This window comes from Eublepharis macularius, chromosome 18, assembly GCF_028583425.1.
Source record: "Eublepharis macularius isolate TG4126 chromosome 18, MPM_Emac_v1.0, whole genome shotgun sequence".
NCBI classification, from domain to species: domain Eukaryota; kingdom Metazoa; phylum Chordata; class Lepidosauria; order Squamata; family Eublepharidae; genus Eublepharis; species Eublepharis macularius.
The window spans coordinates 37,276,285-37,300,170 of record NC_072807.1 but is presented as its reverse complement, the minus strand read 5'-3'; the positions used below and the strand labels follow the sequence as shown (position 1 = coordinate 37,300,170).

Below are 23,886 nucleotides of genomic sequence, written 5' to 3'. Positions count from 1 at the left end.
CTGGTGGACCTTACTAGGTCTCTTGGAATGGAGATGTCGATGTTGATTGGAAAGAGGGAAGATCCTAGTTCTTTTATTTTTCTTAATTGATACTTGTTTCAAATTAGCAAAGTTTGTTTTTTGTTTTACGTACTTCATTTATAGCCTGCCTTTCACCCCGGTGGGGGACTGAAGCAATTTATGTCATTCTTCTCTCCTCCAGTTTGTCCTCCCAATGACCCTGTGAGGTATGTCGGGCTGAGAGCGTGTAACTAGCCCGAGGTCACTCAGCCAGCCTCCATCGCAGAGTCGGGGATTCAAACGTGGATTTCCCAGATCTTTATGCAGCGCTGTAGCCACTACACCACACTGCTGCACCATAAATACTTACTCTTTGTTTTATATTCAGAGCACACGCGTGGATGGGAGAGGACAGGAATTTCCCTTGGTATTCCAGCAGCGTTGCCTCCTCCCTGTCCTCGCCCCATGATTCAGACATCATTTGACAGTTTTGACGTGTTGGGACGTCTTTGGCCTCGGTCCCCATGTGTCGGCCACGGTGCAAAACAGGATGCTGGACTTGGGCAGACCCGTCTAGCAGGGGGCCTGTGATGATTGTGCGGAGGTCCGTTCCCACATCCCTGTAGTCGGTTCTCCAGATGCTGGTTACTGCCAGGCTGTTTTTCCTCTTGCTTTTGTTAGCCACAGTCTAACATAGAACTCCCTGGGAATTTTGTGTGTGGAGGGCGTCAGAGTCTCCTGCTGTCGTTGTCCCCCCCCCCCCCCCCCCCCAATAAAGGTCTTGCTCAGACGGAAGGCGGCATAGCTTCCTTGGAACTCCGAATGTTGAGACTAGTGGCTGGTAACTTGCTGACCCTTCCCCTCTCTTCTGTAGCCGCAGGGCCATTTCATTATTAGTAATTTTCTGGTTCCTATTACAATTTAAAGCTAGGAACTGTGTTTATCACTTTCCCCCTCTTCTGAGCTGAGCTTGGCAGCAGCAGTGCCACACTGTCCACCAGGGGGAGCCACTGGCACGACGGAACACCCGGCCTCCTCCTGGATTTTTGTGTGTGTGAGTTCTCATACAGAGGGACTTCAGATGATTAAAGAGGGCTGCAGGGCATGATGAAAGACATCCATCAACAAGAGGGAAAAGGCAAGAGAGACACCCTGCAGTTGCTCTTTCTGATGACAACACCTGTGTGCTCTTGGCTTTCAGAGTTCATGGTTTAAAAATATCAACGAAGGCAGCATTTAGAGCGGCTCTTCTAAGGGTTCAGAGGCGGACATGTGCACCTGGAGTACAGCTCTGAGTAAATCCATTTGGGAGGGGACGCTGCTAACCCCATCAGTGGAATATGATTCTTTATTCCCCCCCCAGCTCTGTTGAACTCATTATTAGCCCTTTGACATCTCTTCATGTTCTCCTCAGGTATAAAATGAATGTGTTTAAAGACCAAAGATGACTTTCTTTGGGGTCTGTCTTCACCTTTTGGCTTGCTTCTTTTTTGTACCATTGCTGGTTCTTCCCCGTTTTTGATTACAATGGTGATTCCTCGTCCTTGGGAGTGGCCTGATTAGGAAAAACCAGGTAAACAAAAGAGGGTTGTCTGGAGAAAACAAGAAGGCCAGCGGCACCTTAAAGACTGTCAGCGTTTATTCCAGCCTGAGCTTTCGTCAGAGCTCACAAATGCTCATACTGGAATAAATGTTCATCTTGAAGCTTCTGTTTTAATTTGCAGTTGTAGACTAACACAGCTACCCCTCTGGAACCTGGGAAGTGTTTGTGGGTGGGGGGAATATGACACACCCAGACTTGAAGAAAGGAGCAGGAGAATGGCTGGGACGAGAGGGCTTCTCATCACGATCTATTTAATAGTTCTACATTACTTGCAACATTCAAAACTCTTTATTTATTTGAGCAATTTATATTCCACCCCTCGCGGTCTGAAAGCTTTCTGGCCTGTTACATTAGATTAAAAACATGGCTGCTTCAACAGGAACGCTTGGCTTTTGCTTCCAAATTGGAATGCTTTTCTTTTTTGAGCATCTACACGATGTCATCATCTAATTGTCCACTCTCTGGTTTTTCCCGTCTTACCCTGATTGTTCGCAAACCTGCTCTCCTACAGTCTCTTTTGAAATAATGCAGTCCAATACATTTCCAGTGCCTGGATGGGAAGGTGTGCATTTTTGAAAACCTTGCTCACATTGGTGCCATTTTTTTTTCTGTCAGCCTCTTAAAGCTACCATTCCTCCCAATTCTCCCATGCTTTTTGAAAAATCAGTAATTGCTATTGCATTATAGTGCAATAAATTTGTAATGATCCTTTGAATTCCCTGCTTTCATTTTTAAAAAAGGCACATCTCTAGCCCTTTCCATTGTGGAGATATCAAGGGAAAGGTACGTGCCGTTTTTGTCCAAATTGCTTCAGATGCCAGAGATTAGAACTTGGAGCCTTCTGTGTGTAAAGCATGCTCTTGACCACTGTATTCCCAAACTTGGGTGGGATTTCATGGACCCATTCCACTAACTGTTGTGCTTTCCTCCTTTGCTTGAAAGCTTCCTCTGAAGAAGACTTTGGATACTAGAGATCTGACTTGAATTCAGTGGGTAGCTTAGGAAGTGCCACTCCTCCATTCCCCATTCCACTAGGAACGGCCTTCCAAATACCCTAATTGCGTCTTAACGTGCCAGTTCTGTCCACACAAAAGCCAGGCTCCGTTCTCCCCGAAGCTTTCTATTAATAAAAATGTTATGTTTTTAGAAGCCTTTTAATAAATGTTCACGAGGGATAGGAATAAATCAAAGTTAGCCTAGGAGCGTGTGTCACAAAATATTTGTGTTGGACAACCTCGTAACGCTTGATTTTGTTAATAATGATGTCTTATTACATGGAAAAACGTGTTCTAAAAATACAGCCCTGTGAGAGCAATTGGACTTTTGCAAAGAGGACTTTGCGAACCGTATTCTGCGATCAACTCAGTAGCGATTTCTTGCGGGCATGCCCGGACTTCCTCAGACAAAGGCCAAACTAGACACTATTGGAAGGATCCATGAGCATTTGTGTGTAAAGCAGGATGGGGAGGGTGCCTGGTTTTACCAGAAATAAAGTGAGTTGGGGGCTCCAGACTCTTGGGGCCAGCTCTCTCGACTGACTTGCTGTGGTGTTTTGGACTCCCCAAGGAAGTCCGCTTCTGCTTGCGTTTTTTCAGAGGTGAGATTGCAAACCCGCCGAGCATGCGCACAAACAAAGTTTAGCCCTCGCTAAGCTCATAGGGAGATATTTCCATGTTTAGCAGCAGGATGCAGGTGTTTAACAATCTTGAAAGAATGGGAAAGGATGCACCGGTTGAGAAATTCTCCCCACACCCCAGTTTTGCAGTGGAAACTCAGGGGAGTTTCAAAAAATAATTTAGAGGGTGGGAGGGGAAAGCTGTTGAAGACAAAAAGGGAAAATTCAGCGCACGTCCTTGCATGAGCCTGAAGTGGTTCTTCGTATTTAAACTTGGATACTTTTTAAAACAGTATTTTTAATGTTTTTTTAATTTATTAGTGCAAAACAACAACAAAAAAGGAAGCAACAAAAAAATCCCAATGCTGGCAACAGAAATGCTATTGGCAGATCTATAAAAGGTTTCCAAATATCTAAAAATGTCCATATGCAATTGCTGTCTATATTGCATACGTTGATAAGTTTATAAGGTCCTCCTCAATGCAATGAATTACAGGAAATGGACTCTTGTCTTTCCAGTGTTGTAAGATAAGTCTTTTAGCAACTTTAAGGGCACGAAGGGTCCATTTCCATTGACCATCATTTAGGTTCCAAGAGACAGGCAAGTAGTTTAACAGTACATTAACGTCCTCAAAAATAAATGAGTATTCTAATTCAAAATTAATATGGGTAATGCCTTCCTTCCCAAAGGGCTGAATGACTAGACATGTCCAAAGCATATGCTTAAGAGACGCATATTGTAAATTATGCTGCCAACAGTTAGATACTGTGCTTAAACCTTTAGTAAAAAGACGCTGTGGTGTCCAGTATACCCTAAAGATAATATTTTGCTGAATAAGTCGCAGCTTAAGATCCATAGCAGCGATAGGTATAAAGCTCAAAGCCTTATCTCATTGCTTTGGCAGAACTGGACGCTCGCGCTCACTATTCCATTCATCTCTGAGACTCTGTTTATCACATTTATTGACCAACATCAAATATTTATATACAAATATTGTAGGTTTCATTTTCTGTGTTGATTCAGTAAGTGTTTCCAAAAGTGGGGGTGGGGTGGGGGTGGGGTAGGGATTCTGAAGCACTCAAAGCTGCCTGGCCATATTTGAACACTAACAAATGTTGCCATTGTCAATATTGCCATTAAACAGAAGTTGGCAAATCATATTTAGATCTCAGTTGAGAAAATGACAAAAACTTATTGTATTAAGCCTGTGTGCTTCAGAGTGTTGATGGGCCATTGCCTTAAGCCTCTCTCTCCCCCAAGATCCTCCAGAGCTTGAAGTTTGCTTCTGGAAGCTGCCTCTTCTGCACACCTCCCCCCCGGGAGCAAAGTACATTTCATTAGTGTTTCCTTTTCCAGATCCATGGATATGCCTTTAATGGACGGCTTCCTTTATTGGAGGCATCAATTTCATCCTAGTTAGGACATGTTGCAATGCCTAGAAGGCAGTGGGCTGCCTTGAAGTGGCATGCATTGAATCTTTTAGGAGAACTGCTTGCTAAGAGGTGAGTCTGGAGGTGTGCACTGGTGGCAGGTAATAGCTGCCACTGTCTGGGTGTCAGACCCACCGCAGTTTAGCATCCTTCAGGCACTTCCTATGGTCAGACTGCCATCAACAGCCTCATTTTGACAAGCAGCTGTGAAAGGAACGAGGTGCAAGAGCTCCAGCAGTCTAAATATTTACTTTCAGTGGGTATGTTGGAATCTCTGAGCACTGGAGTTGATAAAATTGGGAAGAGTGAAAGTATGAGATGGGTAGAATCTTTTTTTAAAAAACATTTTATTGGATAGGTTGAAAACAAAAAGACATATAAACTTCACTATCTCTTTTTCCTACAAAGTACCAATTTGCCCCAACCCACCCCCCTCCCTTCAGACCCCCAACAGCACTTGAACCCTTTAATTCATACAGTATTCCCTCTAATTCTATTATTTTTCATAATCTTCAAAGGTAAAGTTACAATCAATATAAAATTCAACAAATTACATAATACTCATCAAAAATTGTCCATAGACCACAACTGGTCTTTTACATCCTAGTTCTTTTCCAAATAATCTTTAAATTTTCTCCAGTCCATCAAAAAATCATTTGAACTTTGTTCTTTTAACTTTCTAGTTAGTTTATCCATTTCCACCATATACAAAAGTTTTTGTATCCACTCATCAACTTGTGGTATCCTGTCTTGCTTCCAATATTGCGCATACAACAATCTTGCAGCTATAATCATATACCAGAATAATGTTCTGTCCCTCATGTTTACAGTTTCCGTATTAAGTCCTAACAAAAACATTTCAGGATTTTTCTGCAAATTACACTTCAAAACTTTCAATATTTCCACATAAATAGATGACCAAAATTGTTTTGCCTTATCGCAGGTCCACCACATATGGTAAAAGGAACCTTCATGTTTCTGACATTTCCAACACTTATTCGACATGACAGTATTCATGGGTAGAATCTGAATGCCTTGCTTCCCCTCTCTCCGACCCTAGGCTTTTACCATGATGTAAGATGAAGCCACACCAGCTTTTGGGTATTGTTAATGCAAAGCGAAGAGACAGCCCAATCAGTGCTGCGGAGGGGCTGGAACTCAGCTGGAACTTGCCCCTAGAAGTGAACGAGAGATGCGCAAGAGCATGGTGCATCTCCTGCTCATTTCATTGGGGCTGATGCAGGAGAGTTTCTCGCTGACTTGTGGCTCTGGTTAGTTAGTAGCAGTGGGTTCCACCAGGATTTTCTACCTTGCGCATTAAAATGTTGTTTGTGCTCCTATGAGCAGTGCCATTGCCCTATATGATATGCTCTGGAGTCAATGTGGTGTGTTGGTTGAACTGTTGGGCCTAAGATTTGGAAGACCCAAGTTCAAATTCTCACATGGGTTTCCTTGGGCTAGCCATTCTCTCTCTCCCTCTCCCTCCCTCCCTCTCTCTCTCTCTCTCTCTCTCTCTCTCCTTACCTACCTCACAGGGTTGTTGTGAGGATAAAGTAGAGAGAGAGAGAGCTATTTATGTTGCCCTGAGATCCTCAGAGGAGAGGCAGGTTACCAGTCTGCTTTCAGCTTTAATGAAGACCGTCATAGGCTTTGGGACATGTTTCTGGCAGCCTGGAGCGTTTCGAAACACGGAGGCTGGCCCCAAAGCGTATCCCTGGATGGGAGCCATCTGCCAGCCTTTCTGAGCTCTTGGAGGTCATAAGTTGTCACTTTCAGGCATTCTGTATCCCCCCCCCCCCCCCAACGCCCATTAGTTTTTGGTGGAGCCGGTTCACACAGGGCTGCACATGAGTTTCACAGTCAGGTGTGTGTTTTGTCTCAGGAAGAAGAAAGGCGTATGGCATCGGTTGCGTTAAGAAAGGAAGAGGAGAAGAAGCGTGAAAGCCACAAGCAGGCCTTACTGAAGGTACCGAGGGGCAGGGCTGGCAGCTCTTTCCTGGACGTATTTCAGAGAAAGGCTCCCTCTCCCAAGGACGTCCCGCGTGCTCGACATAGACGGGGTGTCAGTAGCAAGGAGAGAACTTTGTGGGGGTGTTTGGGGAGGAGGATTTCCCCTCCAAGCTGCTTTTAAAGAGTGCCTATTAGGGGATAAACTAACATTGCTCTGATTAGTGCAGATGCCTTAATTCTGGTGGTTTTGATTTTATTTTGATTCTCAGTTTGGGAATTTTGACTTGCCTTTCTCTCTCTGTTTATTTGTGTGTGGTTAGGAGAAGAAACGATTAACAATTAACAATATTGCACGCCAGTGGGAGAGCCAACAGAGCCGCCTCGCCCTTCTGTCCTCCAGTCAAGAGAATAACACGAACGATGAGTCCTGCCAAAGCAACAGGAGCTCTGCGTACGGCTTGGCTGAAGAGACCAGGTACGTGGGCTACGGGGTCCCTCTTGCTCCAAAGCAGGCCTTGGAGGTGCACAGCCCTACCCTTCGGCTGCTGCCCGCTGGGCTCTCGGCTGCCCTTCTGGAGGCCTGTTCCATCACTGGCCCCTGAACTCAGATGCCGTGGCTCGAAGCAGACCTCTGTCAGGCAGCAGCCACTGCTGCTATGCCCTCACAGGGCTCTCTGTGTTAGCTTGCACAGGGCTCTCGGGAATGGCCTCTCTGTTCATGGGTTTTGTGCTGCCAGAAGCGCTATCACCCATGAGATCTGTAGAGCCCCTGAAGGAGGCGTCTTCGTTGCCAGCCTTTTTGTGGAGTGGCTGTGGCTCAGTGGCTCAGAGCCTCTGGTTGGGATGCACAACGTCCCAGGTTCAGATCCTCAGCATCTCCGGTTTAAGATGATCAGGTATTGAGTGATGTGGAAGACCTCTGTTTGAGGCCCGGGAGGCTGAGTAGACAATACCGACTGACCTTGGTGGGCCAAGGGCCGGGTTCAGTGGAAGGCAGCTTCATGTCGGCCTCCCAGTCCTACATATCCTCTGGGAGAGACACATCTCCTCCTCCTCCTCCTCCTCCCCTCTGGATCGTCTCCGCTCCCACCTCCCTCCCAGTGCTCTGCTTATCTTCCCTCTTGGTGCCCTGACTTCACTTTCAAGGCAGACGGTTAACTTGGCCCTGCTCAGCCAACAGCTGCTGTGCCAAGGCGGCTCCCTGCCCCAGACGTTGTAGTTGCCATAGTAAAAGAGCACAGGGTCATCTCACCGAGGGTTCCTCTAGCTTGGCCCTCCATCCCTCGCTAGTAGCTGGCCGGATGCTCTTGGGGAAAAGGCGTTCAGAATAAGATGCCCGTGGCGAGACCCTCCCCTCCCCTGCCCCACAGGACCCCACCCTTCCCCTTATGGACCCGTGCGCCCGTTTAGGCCATCCTGTCCAGCACTCTGAATGGTGCCCTCTGCTGGCCAAGGACCCACTTTCTCAGCGTTGTCCCACGCCTTTAGTGTTGCGGCTCTGGCCCTTGTGGTGAACCACTTGAGGTGGCTGCGAGGGCGACTTCAGTGGCAGCCACGTGGAGGGCTTGAAAGTCCACCTCTTTCCCAGAGGACCTTTTAGAAACCACTTTGTCTGAGTAGTGGAGTCTTTCAGGAAGCTGTCTTCGTACTTTTTTTTGCTGCGTTAACATCGTCCTTTGCAAGTGACTGCTGGCCGGTGCAAGCTGTGTTGACTGTAGAAGAAGACTGGGGCAAGGGGTAATTGCTTTAGTTAAATAATTAGGGATGTCTTGGCTCCACGTATGGAGGCTGCATTTAGCCACTGATAGGTCTTTCCTCCATCATTTGAATCCAAAAGCGTTCTTGAATTTTTAAATTCCTCCTTTTTCGCTCAGTCCTGTTGTCGTGGGCCTTTTGTTCAAGCTGTTCCCGGACAGAAGAAAACGCTTGCAGGGCTTTTTGAGCGAGCCAGATTGGTAGTTAGCAGGACTTCAGTATCTGGGTGGAGGGGGAGTTTGGCCATGCTGCCTGTTCAATAAATGTTGCATCCTGTTACTCATTTTAGCGATGCCATTCATCGTATTCATTAGGCAGCAGGGGACAAAGATCCCCCCTGAGGCATTACCCGACTGAACGGCCAAGCTCTTTAATTTAAAAAAAGAATGGAAGAGATTTGTTGGGTGGGAAGCGGGGTGGCATTGTGAATATGCCATGAGCCTAGCTGTAGCCGCAAGTCTGAAGGCCCTCGAAGCCGTCTTCGTGCAGAATGGGGCTCAGCCGGTGTGAATTTGGCCAGTGCTTGGAATGTGCATCTGCTTGGGAATCGTTCATACAGTGCCTTGAGTTCCCTGGTGGAAAAAGAAAAGCAGAATCTAAGCATGATACATGCATTACCAATAAACTTTAGGATATAAGAGCTGGGATAGCATTCGGTTTTTGATCCTTGGAGTGATATCTGTCAGAAGGAGAGGGAGAAAAGAAGGAAATGAACGATTTAACTTAAATTGGCTCAGATAAACTAAGCGAATAACTATTATTATAATTGGCAGATACTTGTTTTTAAAAGTTCACTTGTAGAAAATTAGGTGCATTTAAAAAATTTTGGTCATGGTGTAAAAAAATTCCGTCTTAACAGTAGCTTCTATTAAGGCTAATAACTTTACCCCTTTCCTTGCCTTGAGAGCTCTGCTTTAGTAGAATATTAGGATATTTTCCTCCCATCCAGTCAAAGCCCAGCTTTTTTTTGTGTGTGTGTGCGTGATGTTTTCTTGACTTACTCTGGGACAGTCTGAAAAGCGGGTTTATTATTAGTAATTTCCTGATCCTGCGAACGCTGTGATTCTTTAGCCAAGCCTACTGTAATAAAATGTGATGTTTCCACGTTCTTCTTGGAAGTTGTAATTTTTACCTTTATAGAAGACGACGTTGGAAGGATCTCGCCACATTGTTCTTCCAAAAAGAAAGCAGCAAAAATGCTACTTTTAATACAAAATAACCCAAACTGGCTTTACTGTTCTAAATGTTTTTTCCCCCAGGCACTTTCCGGGCAGCGAGCTCTCAGTTTCTCCTGCTCGCAGTACATTTTGCTCTGGAAGAGTCCTGTTTAAAGACACACTGTATTGGAGCAAGCAGGACTTCGGTCTATAGCTTGGAGCTGGCTGTTGTCAGGGTGTCCCCTGCGGTTTCTCCTGTCTTCCCGTTCCCGAGCTTCTATTACATTTCTATAAATCAGAATTACTGCGGTAATAAAACAAAACAGATTTCCTTGGGCCTTTTATATGAAACTGGGACGCGCAGGCGGATGGCAGCGGTGCTGCTGCCAGCCGGTGCTGGGATTTGGGCCCCAATCCTGGGACCTCAGGTGACTGGGCCTACATGCCTTTGTCCAGTACTGCCCGAAGGAGTGAATGACAGGGAGACCACCCAGTCCGGCCAGGAAGCCTCGTAAAGACACTTGGCCGGGGTGGCTCCCGAGATAGTCCCTGCCTACCCCAGAGGAGCTTTGGGGTCAGGCTGGTGCATGGTTCTGATGAAGGAGGGAGCCCTGGTCCCAGTTCCCTAGTGGCCACTCGGCATTTCTTCTCTCCGTCCCCCAGATCACACACTTGATGGGAGCAAGGTCCGACGTGTGGGTGATGCAGGAAGCGATGGGGAATGTGGGGCAGAGAGGTGGTAGAGTCTGTGCTTTGCGTTGAGGACACCCCCAGTCCAGTTTCTGGCCTTTCCAGTTCGAGGATCTCGGGTTGCAGGTGCTGAGGATGACTTTTCTCTGCCTGAGACCCTGGAGAGCAGCTGACATCCAGAGCAGGCAATACTGGACGGTCAGTTGACTTTCAGAGAGTATTTGAGGGGCCAGTATTCCTTCCTGGGAAAGAAAAGGAATTGCTCTCAGTTTTCTGGTGTGGAAACCGAGTAGGATTCGTAACGCCTCTAACGTGGTTCCAATTTTGTATTTCTATAAAGATGGTTCCACTTCCATGGATCCATTCTGCTTAGCAGCGGTGCTTCACTCTGGAGGAAGGTGCTTTCCTCTGATGCAGGAGGGTCTCCCACCAGCAAAAGGGTTTTTTTCTCTTTGCACTGGAGAAGAGCAGAGTTGTCAGTGGAGTTGGGTCCGCGGGATCCAGTCCAGCAGTCCGTGATGGGAGTCCCACTTAAGGTCAAGACCCGTCCTAGCTTAATCTAGGACGACAGATTAATCAGTAATAGATTAAACAATAATCTACTTCCAATCTTTTTGCCCAGCCTTCCTTCCCCAGTTTAGCAAATGAAACCATCTTTTGAGATGCTGCTTTGTACCGCCTTCATCTCCCCCCACCCCCCGCAAATAATGCCTGTCTCAGTAGATGTTGCTTGAGAGACGCAACTGTTTAAAAAAGGGGGGAAATGTCAGAGCAACCAGGATTATTTCCAGTGCCGTCGTTTCAGTTTCCGCGGGGATTTTTTTATATCTGTACGTGAGGAATTTGAAGATTGTGCCTGTACGGCAGATCCAGGAAAAGTAAACTTAATGCACAGCGAATGTTCTCTGGGTGGTGCCTCTGCTCCTTTATAGTTCCAGAAATTGTCCAATTGATGCTGTTGCCAGTAAAACTAAAAAATTTGGCTTGAAGGATGAATTCTTCCTAGTATAGGCCTTGGCTGACAAGTGCTTGGAAGACAAATGAAACCGGGCGTTTGACATATCCTCATGACCCCACATTTTAAAATGTGAGAGCCGGTATGGATGTGGGTAGAGTATCAGGCTAGAATCTGGAAGACCCAGGTTCGAATCCCTGCTCTGCCACGAAAGCTTGCTAGGTGACCTGGGGCCAGTCACACACTCGCAACCTAACCTACCTCACAGGGTTGGGTTTTTCAGTTTGCTGCTTTTTTGTGTGTGTGGTTTTGCACTAATAAATAACAATTTTAAAAAATGGGTTGTTGTGAAGCTAACATGGAGGAGAGGTGAATGAGGGAAGCTGCTTTCGGTCCCCATTGGAGAGAAATGAAGTAAATAAATAAAAGAGAATTATATAAAGTTATTGTATGTGACGTGAGCAAATGAATTGTAATACGGTTGTGAGGCAAATTGGAATACTGATTTCAATGGGCTTAGACTGGAGTAACTCTGCTTAGGATTCCACTGTCAGTACTGTATGCTGCATTAAAGCATAGACACAGCAGGATCCTGTCCCTCTGCTTAGCGAATGGTGGCTTGTTTCTTGGATGCAAAGTGCCCCTGTCCCCCCCCTCCTGCCCCTGGGGTCATGGAGGGTCCTTCCACAGGAGCTGGCTTACAAGAATCGCTTTTCTTTCTCCTCGCAGATCTCTTGACTCGCTGTTGACCAAAACCGTACAAGGGTTGTCCGTCCTTGACTCTCACTTGGTTGAAGTGGAAGGAGACGCTCTATCTTTGTATGGCTCCGGGGCTCTGGAATCCCTGGATCGGAACTGGAGTGTTCAAACGGCTGGAAACATTGCCACCATCACCTTCGTTTTTATAGACTTCGATGAAATCGTTCCAGTATTACCCAAGCTGAGGATCAAATTTCCCAATTTTGTGGTAAGAGGCTTGTTTTTGGAGCTGGCGCTGACCCGAACCAGCCCCTCCCCTCCATGCCTAGGCGGCTCGTTTTGGTCAAATCACTCTACCGTTTCTGTTTCCTGGTATTTGTGGATGTCATTTCTTGTAGTTTGCCAGCTTTATTTATTTGCATGATGTACAACGTATAGCAGATCATTTCTCTTGCATGCCTTGATTTGCAGTTGCAATTACAGAGGTGCCGGATTCCCATATATTCAGGAGATGCCAAGAATCTTTTGCAGGCACCTTCTTCTGACCTTGTTCTATTGAAGTGAGTAGATTACATGTCTGGGAGAGCAAGATTCAGGTCCAGCAGCACCTTAAAGACCGGCTAGAATCTAGGGTCGGAGCTTTGTCAGATTTGACAAAGGGAGCTCTGACTCTCGAAATCTAGTTGGTCTTTAAATTGCTGCTGGACCCAAACCTTGCTCTTCTACCACAGAGCATCATGGCTACCCACATGAAACTGGTCTGGGAGAGAACTTGTAAATATCAAGTTTAACTGACAAGAGTTTGCCCATGACTCCAGTTTCTAATCCTTGAGCTTGAACATAGCCCAGTGTCTCTGTTTGGACCCAGAGAGGTTTTGGCTTCCCTGTCATAGAGAGTTAATGAAGGAAGGGCTGTTTTTGAATGAGTTGGTGCTCCAGCTATCCAAACCAGCTCTATAGCACCATCTAGTGGCTTTATGTAATGTTGATGCACATTCTATTGTGACATATTTAAGTGGAACTCATTGTGGAGGGAAGTGCGTTTAAATAGAGAGCTGCAGGTTAACTTGGGCAACTAAGCAAGATGGATAGTAACACAGGATAAATCAGTGATAAACAATACAGCTGTAAACTAACAAAGAATAAAGTCAGAAGATGAAGCAACAGTTCTTTCCATCCGGATGTTGCTAGTTGATGCCCTCATTTCCTTTCTGCTCTCTTGGTTAGAAGTCATTCAAGGAACTAACTTTTGGAATCTTCAGATTTCAAGATCTGATGAAGGTACATGTGTGTTGTGTGCCATCAAGTCACCTCCAACATACGGCGACCTTATGAATGAAAGACCTCCAAAATGTCCTATCCTTAACAGACTTGCTCAGATCCTGCAAACTGGAGGGCGTGGCTTCTTTTATTGGGTCCTGCCATCTCGTTTTAGGTCTTCCTCTTTTCCTGCTGCCTTCCACTTTTCCTAGCATTATTGACTTTTCCAGAGAAGGTGCTTAGCGTTAATCAAGAAGGATACTGGACCTCTAATATTTTTGTTCGTCTGCATACAGTTTTACAGTGATTCTGTATTACTTTATCCTGTTCTGTGTTTCTCATTTTAAGGTTTGTATACAAAAAGAAGTTTTTATACACACTTAGCCTTCTGGCCTTACTGCCTTTGTGCATTTTTGATTCCGGCAGTCCCTCTGCTAACGCTCTGCTAATGCCCAGCAGACGTCTCATGCCGCTTGCTTCTCTTGTCTTCCCTCATTCCGCAGCACTTGAAATTTAAGGAGACAAACCTTGTCACCTTGCAGCAGTTCAATGCCTTAGCGCAGGTTCGCCGCATGGAGCAGCTGACGGTTGACGCCCAGGGAAACCAAGTGGTCAGCTTTACCTTGTGGAAGTACTACGTTCTCTTTCGGCTGAGCCATTTCAACCTGCAAAAAATAAACGGGGTAGAGGTAAGGAAAGCGTTGCAGTGGGAGGCTGTTAAGCCAGATATTGCCTAAGCAACGAGAGCCAGTTCAGGTGGAAGTAGGTTTTGCTGAGCCTCATAAACCTCACTTCAGTAGCCAGCAGACTTCTGTACTTCTTGTTTGCAGTTGCTTCAGGCTTTAGATATAACTCAGTTTGGTGTGGGTCTGTAAGTCCCTCCCTCCCTCCCTGCTTTCTTGTCATTCAAGGCATGATACCTGATTGGTGCACGGTAGCGAATTAGGGCTTCTGTCTTGTCCACAACCCTCAGTCTCTTGTGGCTCCTGAATCCAGACATCATGTGGACTTGTGGTGATATCAAAGATTTCCTAAATAAGGGCGTCTTTAGTGTCAGCTCAGTACACAAGTAGGGCAGTAAAAAGGCTGGGTGGGAGGCAAGCATACAGTCACATTATAAGCCTGGCTCGTTCTTGTTTTGAGTACTGTCTGGTTTGTTCCTGACTTCCGGCGCTGTCTGTGTGGTGGAGGGAAGTGAGGGGAGCACGCTGCTCATTCATGATAAAAACGAAATCTCACGGCACGTATACCTGTGCCCGATCATAGTCTTTATCTTGTTTTTCTTCACATCTTTATGGGAGATCTGTACTGTTTCCAGTTTGTAGACATGCACTTTAGCTGCTTCACCAAATTTTCCTCAGATTTTGGTTTTCCTGTGACCCAGAGGAAAAGTGGGGTAAAAATATTTTAATAAACAAAAGCTAAGAAAACTGTTGGGATCTCTGTACCTTGCAGTGTGTTTTTCGCCAAGCTGTTGTGCCTTTTGGTTAAGCCCAGTATGCTGCGTTGGCGACACTGGCCTTACTGGGAACGCTGCATTGATGGGGAGCTGGGAGCTGTCGTTTGTTATGAACCAGGCTGCTATCTAGTAACTAATAATATATCTAGAAGTACAAATTGACAGATTTATTTTTCTGTTCTTTTCTTGCATATATTAATCATGGAACAGAGGAAAGGGAGGCCAAAACTGTAAACTCAACTGAAACATCCCAGAGGGAGGGAAAGAGAGGCGAAGGGTGTGTGTGTGTGAGGGGTTGGAGGGAGAAAATAGTTCCCTTTAGAAATGCAGGGTCTTATAAAAAAACCATGCTGTTATTTCTAATACCCCTTTGGCAGGGCCGCTCTCTTGGCTAAATATAGATGTTCTTAACGTTTCGAAATCATCCCATCCGTTTGAGCAAATCTGTGAGTGTATATGCAAAAGCCTTTTTCTGATCCTTGAGCATATCTGAATATTTCACGTTGTGTATATCTGCTTCAGTAGCTATCAGCAATATCAGAAAGGCAGTATTCTCTGTTCTGAAACAGTGACAGTATGCTCCATGGTTAGATTGCTGGACTGTCATGCGTGAAAGCGATGTTTGTGTGAGAACTGCAGTAACGCATAGACTAACAGTGTGAATTGTGAGCCAGGTCTCGGATTCAATTCGTACCTCGGCCCTCAGCTCACTAGTCAAGCTGCCATCTCTCACCACTAGGTCGCTCTGATCTCCATGCTGACCTAGTTTACAAAGCTGCTATGTTGGTTGCAGAAAGAAAATGGCTGTGTGCTCCTTTGTCCCAGTTTGATCCCCATTGCAAATCTTATATGTATATCCCTTCCACAGGTTACACAGAATGATACAGTAATGGCTGAAAAACTGTTTGGCATCTTGGCGTACGTAGCATCTTCACATTTACCTTATGGCCGCCTTCTTCCGCTGCTTGGAGAAGCCAGGTATGTCTGCACTTGTCTGCCTTCGTATATTTATAGTAATGCTACTCCTTCTCATAGAAAATGATCCGGTCCTTGGTTATGTGGGCAAAAGTAGCACACTTAGGCCACCCCCAGACAACGATCCCCCTGCGGAGGGATTTCCCAGGTCTGCCGGGGGGGGAAAAAAAGATTTTGCAAATTAACCAAAAGGCTTTCCCTCTGATAAACCCCAAATTGCCTGACGGGGATTTCTTTCTTTCTATTTATTTATTTGATTTCTATACAGCTTCTTTTCAAAAGAGCTTGAAGCAGCTCACAATCACCTCTATTAAAACCAACACAAAACATCTGTTCAATAAAATCACGAGAAAACAACAGCATTCTACAAATACATAAAACTGCTCTAAGTCCCAGCCTGAGACAATGAAACCCTGCAGATAACATAAAATTGCCGGTAGATATAATATACAGCAATCAACTCTGTCCCACGGTGGGAATATTAAATGCCCGAAGCACGCCGGAATAGTTCCGCCTGGCAGGGTTTCCAAAACATCATCAGCTCCCACTGGGCACGAGGGCCTTCTGACAGCGCCTTGCAGAGGGGCCTGGAGGTCAAAAGCAGTTGTGATTCTCGTAAAGGAAAAGGGGTGGGAAGGACTGGTCTGCTGTACCCTGAGAGTTTATTGAGTCCTGGAAGGGAGGGATTTTGGAATGCAGGTGAGATTGCCAAATAGCCTCTCTGCTATCATGGTTCCTCATTGCATGCAAAGATTATGTCAACAGAGCACCTGGTGGTCCTTTATGTGCCCCCTCAAGCTTTCCAGGGATCATCTTTCCCGATTCCGTTCAGTGGATTGGGTGGTTCTGTCATGTGGGCTTCCGGATTTTAGAAGAGGAGGTTCCGGAAGGATCTTGTGTAATATGGCTGGGGGAAATCGAAAAGAGTCCAGCAGCACCTTTAAGACTAACCCACTTTACTGTAGCATAAGCTTTCGAGAACCACAGATCTCTTCGTCAGATCTGTGATTCTCGAAAGCTTATGCTACAGTAAAGTGGGTTAGTCTTAAAGGTGCTACTGGACTCTTTTCTGTTTTGCTACTACAGACTAGCACGGCTAACTCCTCTGGATCGATGGTTGGGGAATGCTCTTGAAAAGATGTTGCTAGTCAGAAGAGCACTCTGTGAGTCAACGGGTCAGACTTCTTAAAAGAAGCTTCATACAATCAGTTACGTTTGCTGTTCCCGAAGGACTGAATTATTTTGTTGAAATAAAAGTGAGGGGGGGGGGGGCTTTTTTTAGACATTGCCAGATTAGCGGGTTTATAAGACTCTGCTGAGCTTCCTGTATTTTTTAAATGTGTTTTCTTTCCCCTTGTCTTTAGATCCTTTACTTCCCTGTTTTGGAGACTTGCTTACAGTTGTCTGCCAGATATCTGTTGCTCATAAATGATTGCAGTTCAGAGATAACCAGTAAATGTCTTAAGGCTGTTTTGCATGTATACAAAGCAACAGGAAATGCAGTAAACTGGAATCTTGTAAATTATTGTAAACAGATGAGCCCCGATAAAAGGCCACGTCTGAGGTTGGGTGGTCGGCATCAAGGATCTGAAAGCAATCGGGTTTGTAAATCTTGCGCTTGTCGGTCTACAGGAAGAAGCAATTGTGTTATCTTTTGGAGGCAAAAGGGAAGAAATTGGGGACTGCTAGCGAAGATGGCAGCGACCAGCGTAAGCTCGGAGGGGAGATTGTGAGTCGCTCTGCATTAAGCTACACCACACGAGACTCCCAGGCAGAGAAGCTGGAGGTGAGGAGCCTGATTGGGGCATTTTGAGAAACCCGCAAATGTTTGTTTTTTCTTGATTTAGCTCATCTACGTCGTAATCAGCATCTTTTATATATTTTCTTTTGCCTGCAAAACTGCCACAGTTGACTTCCATCTGCTGCATACAGTTTATTTCAAGGTTGAGCTGGAATGTAACAGATACCTTGCGGGCTGTAACGGCGCAGTAGCGCTGTAAAAAATTATCCATAAACGAACCTGGACGTTTATTGTAAACGGAGATTTTCAGCTCAGACGGGACTGCAAGCAAAACCACGCTTCCCTTTCCCCTCCCCCTTTCCTTCACTCGGCCGTAAAACAAGTATAAACAGGTTAGGGTTTCACAAATGGCAAAAGGGCCGTATGTATAATGCAGAAAGGATGTGCAGTTGGAATGAACAAATATGGAACTAGTCTCAAATTCCAGAGTTGCTGTATAGCTTTTCTGAACATGTTTCAGTCAGTGCTTGTTTAGAAGGGCCCAAGAGTCACCGGGAAGCTCAGGCAGAAAGGGCCGCTGTATACAGAAGCCTGAAGTCCTTTTCCTAAGAGCTCAGAGCTATTCACATGCACCATCCCCTGCAAATCTAGCCCTTTGTTATATGGATAACGTTTGTGGCAGAGGTCAGGTTTGAGCTTCTGGCTTCCTTATTTGCAGCACTATCTCTTATCCACTGTGTTATATCAGGTATTTTAAGGCGCTGTCTCTCTCTTTGTCTTGTATAGAACAAACTGATGGCTGTGAAGAATCAAGGGGATGAGAACAATTCAAAATCCCACCCCAGCCTGCAGTATCTCTCAGCTCGGGGGGGGGGGGGCTGGGGGGCTGGGGGGGTTCTTTCCCCCTTCCCCCTCTTTTTGTTTTAACTGGCAGTCAGCCGCTCTGAATATTCCATGCCCTCAGGGCACATTTAGTCCTCACCAGGCTATGATTTGAACATTCCCCATCACCTTTTTGCTTAATTTAGAAAGGAGTCCCCCACGTAGGCAGCAACCCACCACCTTCTTTGTCTGTGGTTGGCCTGCTGTGTGGCTTTTGTTAACCACGGGGGAACCAGCTGTTAGCTACAGTCATTCCCAACCAGCCCAGGGGGGGCTCCGTAAGAAAAACCAAGCCTGTATGATTTGAAGCTGCTCAGAGTACACAGGGCCTGGTAGCAATAAGCTCTGACTTCCCATTCCCTTCCAAGCGGAACAAGAGGCCTTCAGGAAAGAAGGTCCCCGGTTAAAAAATAAAATAAAATAAAAAAAATTAAAAAAAGGAAAGAAGGTCCCCCAAGAGATCTCATGGCTGACAGTGTTGCATAGTGGTTACAGTGCTAGACTAGGATCTGGGCGACCCAGTTTCGAATCCTCCCTACTCCTCCATGGAGGCCATTCACACCCTCAGCTTAACCTGCCTCGCAGGACGGGTGGCTGTGAGGATAAAACAGAGGTGAGGGGAAGGAAACTGCCTGTTTCCTGTTTGAGGATGGAAAGTTATGTTCAGCCATTTATTTATTGTTTATTTTTTAGGTCTAGGCAGCTGGAAGGCCTTTGCCCTCTTTTATTTTACTACCCAACTGCAGTTTGGAGTGGCAAGGCACGGGACTTCACGTTTTTCAGCTGCGCTCTGAATCAATTGGATTTCACATTGTTACAGCTTTCAAAGGGAAAATTGTGGAAAGCCTTTGTAAAAAGAGGATTAGGATAACTGAACACGAACATCTTGCCGCTTCAACAATACATCCCCCTCCCCAGCCGCCCCCCAGCAAACTCCCAAATCAGGCTTGCCATAAAATCAGGCTTTGGCAAAATGGTTTGGCTGTTCTTAGTCTCTGGCAGTGCGCGTTTCCATTTGCAAACATTGGCATGTGTCAGATAGATACAGAAATGTAGGACGAAGGCTGTTTCAGAAGCGACGGTTCACAGTTGTGTCTAAAAGCCATGGACGGTGGGTGGGAATCGCCCAAGTGGACACACAGTTGTCAGGTCTGAAAGCGTGGCGCCTCCTCTTCTTCCTGAATTTGTGTCATCCCTTTGAAAGTCATCTGGGCAAGTGGCCGTCGCCCCGTCTTGCGGCACTGAATTCCGTACCCTCTGTATGGTGGGAAAGAGAGCCTTTTCAACGTATATTGCTCATTCATTTTGTGGGATGAGCCTGTGTCCTGGTATTAGAGACATGGGAGAAAGCAGCTGCTTTCTCGACACATCTGTGCGTGTCATAAGAACTGCAAAAACAGAAGCAACAAGATGTTTCTGGCTCCTGCTCTTAAATTCCCACATTCACACTAAAATCACCTGATCCATCAGCAACATGCAACCTGTCGACAGGACGTATTAACTGTTTGCTGTATGATGGTTGTTGTGGGTTTTCCGGGCTGTATTGCCGTGGTCTTGGCATTGTAGTTCCTGACGTTTCGCTAGCAGCTGTGGCTGGCATCTTCAGAGGTGTAGCACCAAAAGACAGAGATCTCTCAGATCTACACCTCTGAAGATGCCAGCCACAGCTGCTGGTGAAACGTCAGGAACTACAATGCCAAGACCACGGCAATACAGCCCGGAAAACCCACAACAACTACCGTTCTCCGGCCGTGAAAGCCTTTGACAATACATTGTTTGCTGTATGTCTTATCCTGCGCTCACTGCTTTACTTTCTACTGACATCCTTCCTTTTTCCTGCATGGTTTAACATCTCACATCTAACACGCTGTGGGTTTTGCCAGTTTTCTCTAATCCTAGTCAGTACATTGCTTATTAGGTACCTCATCCAATTAATTGCATTGACTTATACTGTGTTAATTCGCCCTGACTCTTACTGAGAATGGCAGACTATCAATATAGTACATAAATGAACGATTACAAAATCCTGTGAACTGCAGCCAGCATTTTCTAGGCATTCGTAGTGGGAAATTTCTTGCGATTGGGCGACTGTTTGAAGTTACTAAAGTGTTTTGGCTGGCTTTCCTAGCTGAAAATGAGCTCCCTCTCCATTCTGCATAGGCACCTCGGTAATGCTCAAAAACCTGCCCCCCCACCCCCAAATCACTGCTGAAATAGAGATCCCCTTACCTTGTTTGTGCATCTTGTTCTCTGGGAGTGACTGACATATCAGCCACTATCTCTCTTATTTCTTTGGTATTTTTATAATTAAACCATGCCGGTCTGAAGGGATTGGTTTCCTGATCTCCACCCTCAACAATGGTTCTTTTGTACAGGAAGCAGCGGAAAGGAAGAAATTCTGCCATGGCTACATCCAAGACTTGGTGAAGGAAGCCGCTGACATCAATATGAAAAACGAGTCCTTGCAGAAACTCTGGCCCCAAACGTTCATTGAACTCGTGCGAGACGCAGTAATTGAGATACACAGCAAGGATTCCTATATGAAGTTCTCCTTACAGAGGATCACCGATCAAAAATCTTAAGATCGGGACTTCTTCAGCCGATTGCTAGTGTTCTGCAGTTATCTTTCCGCACGGGATGAAAATGATGTAATGAAATTGCCGTCACTGTCTGCCACCCCTCGCCTTTCAATAATGGATTGCCAAGGAGTAACCTTATTTTCGTAGCCCAATATTTCACCGCCTGATTTCCAGATGAAAGATTTTCATTCCTCCTTTCTACCAATGTTGCAACAGAGCATCCTTGGCTGAAGCAGCAATATGCAGATAACTTGATGTCTGTGTTGTGTTTGAATCCGTTCCTCACTGCTTTCTGTGGTTGATAACTGCTCCTGTTTTTGTGTTGGCGCGCTGGTGTTAAGGAAGCCAGCCCCGTTTCCTGTTGCTCACCTTCTGAATTGTTTTCTGGGTTTGACCCTCTTGCTGCTGCTGTTGAGAACGATTGTTAACCAGTCAAAAATACTGGCGTTTAATGACCGAAAAACAAATAAATTATTCCGTTTATAAATCTCAATTTGAGGTTTTAAAGATCTTTTGCTTTCATTCAATAAAGACCTTTTATTTATTTATTTATTTAATTAATTTGACTTATATCCCGCCCTCCCCACGAATGGGCTCAGGGCGGCTCACATCATAATTAAAACACAATAGATTAATAGCCAACTTTAAAAACAGATTTAAAAACTTGTATTAAAATACTCTGGCTTTTTTGCTTTCATTCGATACAGCAAACGTAAGAGCATCCGGAGAGGCTTGTGGGATCTGATGGTTGGCTTGTCTGGTACAGCATCCTTTTCCAACCGTGGTCAACCTGAGCTTGCCAGGAGGTCCTTGAGAAAGACACAGAGGCGATATCCGTCCCCTATAGTGTGTTCTCTAGCAATTGGTATTCAGAGGTATACTGCCTCTGAACAGAGAGGCTTCATTTAGTCATTGTGACTAACGATTGTTGATAAACCCATCCTCCAGGAATTTGTGTTGTTCCTTTTAAGCTAGCGCCATCACTGTGCTGTGTCGGAGTGAATTCCTCCCTCTGCAATCGATAGCAGGAAGCCTTTGATGGAGGGGCTAACGGATCCTGCAAAGATTATTAAAGAAATCCCTAAATTGTGTAGCCAGACATACCGCTCTGATTCAAACCCATCATTTGTTCAGTTGCGCATCAAAGATGCTTTGAAGGTTCACTTGGAATTGTAATATATGAATCCTGCGAACATGCACCGTAATGATAATGTTTGTTGGATACATTTAGAAAGTCAAGGTAGGCTAGAGTTCCATTTGTTTTAACCATGCCTCATTGAAGCTGCCAAACCGTCCAGTTCTGAGATTTATGTCCCAATTCTGAACAGCTCCAAAGGCTTTAGACAAGGAGACCTAAAAATAGAGATCCCTCTTTGAAGAACCTGTTACTGAGTACAAATAATTTGTATGGATTCTTCATGTTTTAAATCTTTCCATCAAGGCATACAGAGACTTCTTTGAGTGTTTAATGTTTATTCTTATTGAAATAAACTCTAATCTTTTTACTAAAGATCATTTTTACTAAGGATACTAAAATATAAAGGATTATTAAAATGAAACCTGTAAGTAATGAACATGTAACAAGAATTGACTCTCCTAACCTCTCTTGTGGATTTAAAATCAGATCTACAATGAAGTGGATTGAATTTTCAATAAGCACGTAGATAAATATATTTCTCACCTAGATCTTCATCTAATTTCCTTTGTCAAAACCCTAATCTCTTATCTAGGTGGCATCTTTTATACTAATTGGCATGCGTTATCAAATAAGAAATCTAAGATCTTTCACATGTGACAACAATATAAAAATATGATTGGTTTAGATTTTTTCAATCGTGACATTCTGCCTAGCCAAAAGTGATGCCATATTGCAGGTGCAAGATAAGCTTCATAAATCTCTAAAAGATGACAAAAAAGTTAAGTGAGCAAATCATGATTGGTCCATTCTAGTAATTAAAAAATTATTTGTCTACTTCTGTCCACTACTTTTAATCAGCTGTCAAAGATAAAAGGAAATCTGTGTGGTTATGCAACCGCACAGCTGACAAAGTACGTTGAAGTTCAAACACAGCTCACCAGAATACACATGTATAACTAGAGTATATTGTTATCTAATCCATATTCCTGTTACAGATGTGAGTGTCCCTGACTTTATGTGGAAACAGAATAGAGTTCCACAAACTTGTTTCTTTTAAATAATTAGTTCAGTTTGCAAAATGTAAAGACTTCGTTTAAGGATTTGTTTTGTGAGTTGAGATGACGATGAATAAACAGGACTAGGAAAGGGTTGTTGGAAATGCAACATTGCGGGGTTTCGCATATATAGAGGATGCTGAAGAAAGTTTGTTGATGTTGGTCCAGTCTTGTGGAGTACATAAGAAATGTATGGGAGTGAGACATCATTTCCAATGTATTTTCTTGTGTCTATTAAGCAGCACTTCCATTGCTACACACTTTTTTGTGCTCAAAGACATTGAGACCAAAAAGCTTACCTGTGTGTTGGGTCTGCTGTATCACGTGAACTTTGAAAGTACACTTCCGCCGGTGCAACTTCAGTGATACCCTGATTACATGCTGAAAACTCATTCATTCCACGCATTTATTTTCCACCAAGGAGCTCAGGGTGGTGTACCTTGATGGGGTGATCTCAATTTTTTTCCTTGTAGCTACCTTATGAAGCAGTTGTGACAACCATAATAATCTTTTTAAAAAAGTGTATCTTGCTTTTCTCCTTGGTCAGGGATCCAAAACGTTCACACCGTTCTCTCCTCCACTTAATCCTCACAGCAACCACCTTGTAAGGGTAGATTAGGGAGAAAGATTGTGATGGGCCCAAGGTCACCCCACAAGCTTCCATGGCTGAATGGGGGTTCAAACCTGCTCATTCTATGTCCTAGTCTGACACTTTAAGCACTATACCATGCCAGCCCTCAAATGGCTTATGAAGGTGGCTTCAGCCATATGCAGCTCCTATATGCAGAGTCCCATCCAAAGTTCTGTTCCTTAGTCAGAGTAGAGTGTGACAGGATGCTGTGTGAAATGTTGACAATTGGATTGTATACCTAGTTTTGTTATGCTTAATTCTAATTTTTTTTCTGTTAAGAAAATTGATTTTAGCAGCTTCTCTTGACGGTT

General features: G+C 44.9%; 1 protein-coding gene across 3 annotated transcripts in view; it reads left to right on the top strand.

The window, feature by feature from the left end:
* Positions 1–22,256, top strand: part of LRRC49 (leucine rich repeat containing 49) — a 42,953-nt gene extending 20,697 nt beyond the window's left edge. For all 3 annotated transcript variants that reach the window (XM_055002956.1, XM_055002958.1, XM_055002957.1), the window contains 7 exons: positions 6,532–6,615; positions 6,920–7,074; positions 11,886–12,123; positions 13,619–13,804; positions 15,443–15,552; positions 17,182–17,335; positions 20,548–22,256. In XM_055002956.1, the coding sequence (XP_054858931.1) occupies positions 6,532–6,615; positions 6,920–7,074; positions 11,886–12,123; positions 13,619–13,804; positions 15,443–15,552; positions 17,182–17,335; positions 20,548–20,754 (1,134 nt within the window). In that variant the 3' untranslated portion in view covers positions 20,755–22,256. The remainder of the gene's footprint in view (positions 1–6,531; positions 6,616–6,919; positions 7,075–11,885; positions 12,124–13,618; positions 13,805–15,442; positions 15,553–17,181; positions 17,336–20,547) is intronic.
* The last annotated feature ends 1,630 nt before the right edge of the window (positions 22,257–23,886 follow it).